Source organism: Physeter macrocephalus, chromosome 9 (genome assembly GCF_002837175.3).
Source record: "Physeter macrocephalus isolate SW-GA chromosome 9, ASM283717v5, whole genome shotgun sequence".
NCBI lineage: Eukaryota > Metazoa > Chordata > Mammalia > Artiodactyla > Physeteridae > Physeter > Physeter macrocephalus.
The window spans coordinates 2,746,537-2,752,988 of NC_041222.1; the positions used below are offsets into that span (position 1 = coordinate 2,746,537).

The 6,452-nt window shown below is 42.7% G+C and overlaps 1 protein-coding gene across 1 annotated transcript in view; it reads right to left on the reverse strand.

Moving 5' to 3' along the window:
* PSMB7 (proteasome 20S subunit beta 7) overlaps positions 1 to 4,817 on the reverse strand; it is a 28,497-nt gene extending 23,680 nt beyond the window's left edge. Inside the window, exons 1-4 of the mRNA XM_028493528.2 lie at positions 4,713 to 4,817; positions 4,189 to 4,282; positions 3,312 to 3,409; positions 1,722 to 1,862 (exon numbers count right to left, since the gene is read on the reverse strand). Of these exons, the coding sequence (XP_028349329.1) occupies positions 1,722 to 1,862; positions 3,312 to 3,409; positions 4,189 to 4,282; positions 4,713 to 4,774 (395 nt within the window). The 5' untranslated portion in view covers positions 4,775 to 4,817. The remainder of the gene's footprint in view (positions 1 to 1,721; positions 1,863 to 3,311; positions 3,410 to 4,188; positions 4,283 to 4,712) is intronic.
* Positions 4,818 to 6,452: the final 1,635 nt, after the last annotated feature.

The following is a 6,452-nucleotide window of genomic DNA, read 5'->3' on the forward strand; positions in this document are numbered from 1 at the left end:
AGGCCACAGCAGTGAGAGGCCCGCGTACCGCAAAAAAAAAAAAAAAAAAAAAAAAAAAAAAAATCACAGATGTCTTCAGTTATCTTGACAACAGATATGCTTTAACAAGTTCTCACACTGCACTGGAAGAATTTATTTGATAGGTGATAATTCTCCAGCATTAGGATGATGATTATGTACATAAATAAATGGAAATCACTGACATAAAGGCTCAGTACAGCCAGAGTAGGAATTGGGTAGATATGGACTAGGATTCCTGCCCATATGACTCATAAACCCTGGTATCCTCTGCTGTAAAATGGGAACTATTCTACCAGCCTTGCTGCATAGCTATATTAAACCTCATATCCACTTCCTGAGAGCCCAGGGGCCATGCTACACTTGTAGACGAAGACCTGCAAACTCACAGGAAGGCAAGGGCCAGGAAGGAAACAGAGAAGTGAGCCACGCAAGGACTGACAGGCCAGAACACATGCTCCCACTTCCAAAGGCAACAACGGCCACTCAGTCCCACATTACCACCCGCTTTATGAGCTTTTATCAGAAGAAGCTGGAAATCCATATTTTAAATTCAAAGCTCCCAATTTATAATTATTTGCCACTATTTTTTTTAAAACACTACATGACCCAAATGAAATTTCTTTACAAGCTGAATACAGCCTGTGAGCTGCCAGCTTACAACCTTTGCCTTCTGTCCCTGCTCCCCTTTAACTCTCACAGGCCTGGATGCAGCTGCTACCACTTGGGACAGAGATAAAGAAAATATTTTGTGTAGGTTGCTTAATGAATGATGAGGACCAGAATAAAGGCCTCTGACCAACTTTTTAAAAAATTTCAAAAAGGTATCATGATACACATTCTATAAAGAAGGAAAGAGGAGAGAATTTTTTAAAGCTAAGGTAGGTCACAAAAGGAGAAGCCAGGATTCCAACTCAAGACTGAATGCCCAGGCTATTTCCACTATACTACATTGCTTCTCTTCTCTTTATGGGGAGCAAATAAGAAAATGGACTTAAAATTGGAAAACTCTCTAGACCTATACAAACACAAAGTGATGATGTGATCGTTAAGGACTAAAGAGAAACAAAACTACTAAGAAGAACTCTGTGGGAGTCAGCAGGAAGTGAACGTCAGGTCAGGCAAACGATTGCATCTCTTCAAGCCTCAGTTTGTTCACTTATAAATTAGAGATGTCAACAGCCCCTATCTCAGAGTTAAAGGGATAAAGTGCGATCATGCATAAAGCGCTTAGCACAGGGCCTGGCACAAACAAGTAAATGTGGGTTAATAGTAACGCTATTCTACTCACTTACAGCCAACTACAAATATCACTTTTCATTTCACTGTTACCTTGCCCCTAAAAAAGGGAGAAAAAACAATCATTTGTGTTTGTTCACAAGAAGAACTCAACGGTTCCTTCCAGCTCTTTCTTACTATGAACAAAAAAGGTTTTTTTATCCAGCAATACCCTAAGCCTCAGGAAATGACTCAATTGGTCACGTGATTCATTCATTGAAAAAAAAAAAACAAACCCAGACGCCATAAATTCAAATACATTATCAAAAGCCTTATGAAATTAAAGTGTCTTTTTAGTAATAATTGATTTCTGGAATAAAATGTGTATTTCTTAATGCCTTTTCTCGAGCTTCCAGGCTTCCCTTGGCTGAAAATCTAAGACATGAGAAAAAAATACTACAGAAATCCCCATCCTGGAACCTTACCTGAAAAGCATCTGCTTCAGCATCCGATTGGCTGTCACAACTCTGGGAAGGCGGCCAGTGGAAAGAGAGTGGAGCTCCAAGTTGGAAGAAATGAGCTGGGTTGTCATGTCTGTGTCCGCAGCTGTCCCAGCACCACAACAACTAAAAAATACAATTAGAAACGTAGCTGAAATTCAATTACCAAAGGGCTCAATTAGAAGTGGAGCTTCTTGGAAAACTTCCACAAAGTTCAGGGACACAGAGAGATGTTTTTGAGTATACCTGCACTGTAACTGCTCTAACCAAGCTTAAATAAACATAAAATTAAGAATGCACATCTAATTATATGCAAATATATTTTCTGTAGCCCAGTGGAATATTTCAAATCATTAGTTTCTATGTTCTGAACAGAGTCTGCATTTTACTGATCCTAGAAAATATCCAAGTTGTACAAAAGAGCAAGGAATGTTAAAAGCCTTGCAATTTACATTTACCAAGTATTTATTACTAGATACCAGTCATTCCAAAGTGCTGAGAATAAAGAAAATATGACACAGTAATAGCACTTGATTTCAAACTTGAGCGGAGGAGACATATAATACAATATAGTAGCATAGGTGGTAGAAAATGCTGTAGGAAATTGGAGGAGACAGCAGTTAACTCTGATCTTTGAGAAGAGGTTTCATTTGAGCTGGATTTGGAAGGACAGAATAAAAACACTATACAGCGAAGAAGACAGGGCATTTCTAAGCAGAGGGGCTAGCAAAAGCAAGGGTAAAACAGCTTGGACATGCGAAGAACAGGGACATGAGGGAAACAGGGACAGCCCAGGTATAAGTGGAACATAGAGTGACAGCAGCTAAATAGGATGAAAAGGTAAGCTTTCTGTGAAATTGTACAAGACCTTGAGTATCATGCTAGAGTTTCAATTTTATCCTGAAAGCAGTGTGGAAATGTGAAAAATCTCTTGAAAAGTTTTTAATCAGGAAAGGGACATAATTAGATCTATGTTTTACAAAACCCAATATGGCAGAAGAGTGAACAATACAGATAAAGAAAAGGCCAAAGGCAGAGAGACCATTTAAATGACAACTGCAAAAATCCAGCTGAGAAAAAAGAATCCGAGCTAAGGCCTCAGTAGAGGGGAGAGAAGGGAGTGGATTCAAAAGGCACACAGAAGGCAGAACTGGGTACCAAATGAACTGAAGACTACAGCAAAAAGAGGACTTGAGGGACTTCCCTGGTGGTCCAGCAGTTGAGACTCTGTGCACCCAATGCAGGGGGCCTGGGTTTGATCCCTGGTCAGGAAACTAGATCCCGCATGCCGAAACTAAGAGCCTGCATGCCGCAACCAAAAGGTCCCACACGCTGCAGCTAACGATCCCGCACGCGTCAGGGTGCCAAAACTAAGACCCAGCACAGCCAAATAAATAAATATTTTTAAAAATAAAAAAGAGGACTTGAGGATGGCTAGCTCAGATGGATGGAAATGCCATTTAAGGGAGACAGAAAGAAAATACAGGCTGAACAACAGGTTTTAGAGGCAAGAGTAAATTCAATTTTACCCCTAACATGTTTAAAAATGAGTTATTCAAACTAATCAATACTTACTAAATGTTAGGAGATATGAAGTGTATTTTTGAACAGTTCTTGTCAGCAACAACCATTCCTTCAGTTGCCCTTGTATCTGCTCCAAGAACTATGCCGTCCTATTTTTAAGAAATATATACTTTAAAACAACTTCACATATACAAACCACAGTTCTCTACTCTAGTTTAGGAAAAACAATGTTGACAATCCCCTGCTCCAACCACCCTGCCACGTGCTGAAATACTGTGCTACACTTTTGGCATTCAACAAAAAGCTTATTAATAAACATTACTGGTTGAACCCTCAGTAGGCAGTAGGAACTATCATTCCTGTTTTCAAATGAGGCTCAGAGATTCAGTGAATTCCTTACAAATCACAGAGCCAATATAAGAAAAGTCTAGATTAAGATGCAGAACTCTTTCCATTAAAATAGCCACATCTGTCAATTTCTTTTTAAAAGATGTCACTCTTTACCCTTAACAACAATAACCAGTTGTCTCTTTTGACCCTTACAACAATTTAAGTCAGGAGTTATTATGTCCACCTGATGGATTAGAAAGTGAGGCTGTGAGAAGGAAAGTGACCTGCCCAAAGTTAGAGGCAGCAAAAAAGCTAAATGGTTAAACATTTTTGTTTTCTCCCATTACATCATCCTACTTCCTAAAGTAGTAACTTAAGACAGAAAACTGGCTTCCTGTCGAAAACTGCAGAGTGAGCAAAGAATATAAACTGCCGATAAGTGCACAAAACTGACATAGTCTCTCCTAAAGGAGCTCTTCCTGATGTAGTACTCTGTAAGATGTGCCCTTCCTCACACAGCCCCAAAAAGTAAAAGAGGCCAAGGAGCCTGGTTCCTGAAATTAGTTGACACTGCTGCTCTCAGCCTGTCCCGGCTTACCTTATAGACCACCCCTGCGATAGTCGTCCCAGTTTTCCGGGCCATTGGAAGCTTGGATCCTTTCTTTGCAAAATCGGCTTCCAAGATGGCATTTCTGAGAGCAAACGAGAGAATAAAGCGTTGAAGGGCAGGACCACATTGCGCCGCACTGGCACGCAGTTTCTAACAGGGAACTCGGGAGAAGGAAAAACTACTAGCATTTGCTTTCAAACCCATCTGTTTCACTGGCTCCTCCCAACAGCAGGACTACTGTCCTGCTTTTCTGCGATGGGAGAGTGTGAGAGGGTCCGCACAACCACCCCGGAGATGGAGGGTGTCCCGGTGCGCTGGGGAAGTGGAAGAGCCGACCCGGCCTCGGGAGAAACACGCTCAGGCCCTAATTCCCCTGAGTCACAGATGCCGCGGGCCGCGGGCCCCGCCCTCCACCATTCGTTCGGACTTCCCGGCTCAGACCGCAACCCAACTCCGACCCCGGCACCGCATTCCCACTCCCGCCCTGAACCCGGCCCGGGACATAGCCGTACCTGCGGCAGTTTTCGAAAGAGAAACCTCCAACCGGTGGCTCATACACTGACACAGCCGCCATCTTCCCGAAAAAGTACTTCCGGGCCGGGGGCGGGAGCAAACGAAAAGAGCCAAGAACTTCCGGCGCCGCCGGCGACCTAGGGCTGAAGGGGCGGAGGAAACTCCGCGCTAGGGTCATGGATCTTAGAGTTAGGGGCTCCTAGAGGAGCCTGGAGATATTCGGAGTATAGCGCCCCAAGTGGCGCGGAGGAGAAACTGACACCCGGAGAAGGCGGGGAAAAGGACTTACCCAAGGTGGGCACACCAGAGACCAGGCCTCCTGCCCACCAGACCAGAGCGGTTTCTACTGCTAATTCGACTACATGGAGCTTCAGAGACAGAGACACTGAAGTTCCAGGCACAGCTCCACCACCTCCTTGCAATGAGCAAGTCCTCTCAACTGTCTGAATTTGTTCCTCTGCTGTCAAATGGGGATAATAGCTGCCTCAAAAGGCTGCTGTGAAATGAACAAGAAGCCTGTAAAAAAAGATGTTCAACATCCTTAGTCGTTAGAGACATGCAAATCAAAACCACAGTGCAATACCATTGCACACCCACTAAGATGGCTATAATCAAAAAGACAGAAAATAACAAGTGTTGGCTGGGATGTGGAGAAATTGGAACCCTCATACGTGGCTGCTGGGAATGTGAAATGGTGCAGCTGCTCCAGAAAATAATTTGGCAGTTCCTCCCAAAATTAAACATAGACCCAGCAATTGTCTCTTACATATATACCGAAGAGAATTGGAAACAGTTGTTCACAAAAACTTGTACACAAATATTTATAGCAGCATTACTCATAATAGCCAAATAATGGAAATAACCCAAATGTCCATCAACTTGAGGAATGGATAAGCAAAATGTGGTACATACATGCAACAGAATACCATTCAGCCGCAAAAAGGAATGAAGCATTGACACTTGCTACAACAGGGATGAACTTAGAACACTGTGCTAAGTGAAAGAAGCCAGGCACGAAAAGCCACAAATAGTATGGTTCCATTTCTATGAAATGTCCTTACTAAACCAATCCATACAGCCAGAAGGTAGATTAGTGGTTATTGGGAGATTGGGGGGAAGGAGAGAATGGGGAGTGACTAATGGATACAGAGTCTCTTTTTGGGATGATGAAAATGTTCTGAAATTAGGTAATTGTAATGGTCACACAACATTGTGAATATACTAAAAGCCACTGCCCTGCACATTTTTAAATGGTGAAATTTTTGTTATGTTAATTTCAGTTTTTAAAAAGCTGCCGTGAAAATTGAAAATTGTATGTGGAGGACTTCCCTGGTGGCGCAGTGGTTAAGAATCCACCTGCCAGTGCATGGGATACGGGTTCGATCCCTGGTCCAGGAAGATCCCACATGCCACAGAGCAACTAAGCCCATGCGCCACAACTACCGAAGCCTGCGCACCTAGGGCCCGTGCTCTGCAACAAGAGAAGTCACCACAATGAGAAGCCCTCACACTGCAACGAAGAGTAGCCCCTGCTCACCACAACTAAAGAAAGCCCGCGCGCAGCAGCGAAGACCCAACACAGCCAAAAATAAATTAATTAATTAAATTTAAAAAGAAAAAAAGAAAATTGTATGTGGAGAGCATTTATCCTGGCATGTAGAACTTCTCCATAAATAGCTATTATTGTTAATAGCACATTCATTTCATCCTGCCAACAAGCCTCAAAGGTAGCTATGTAA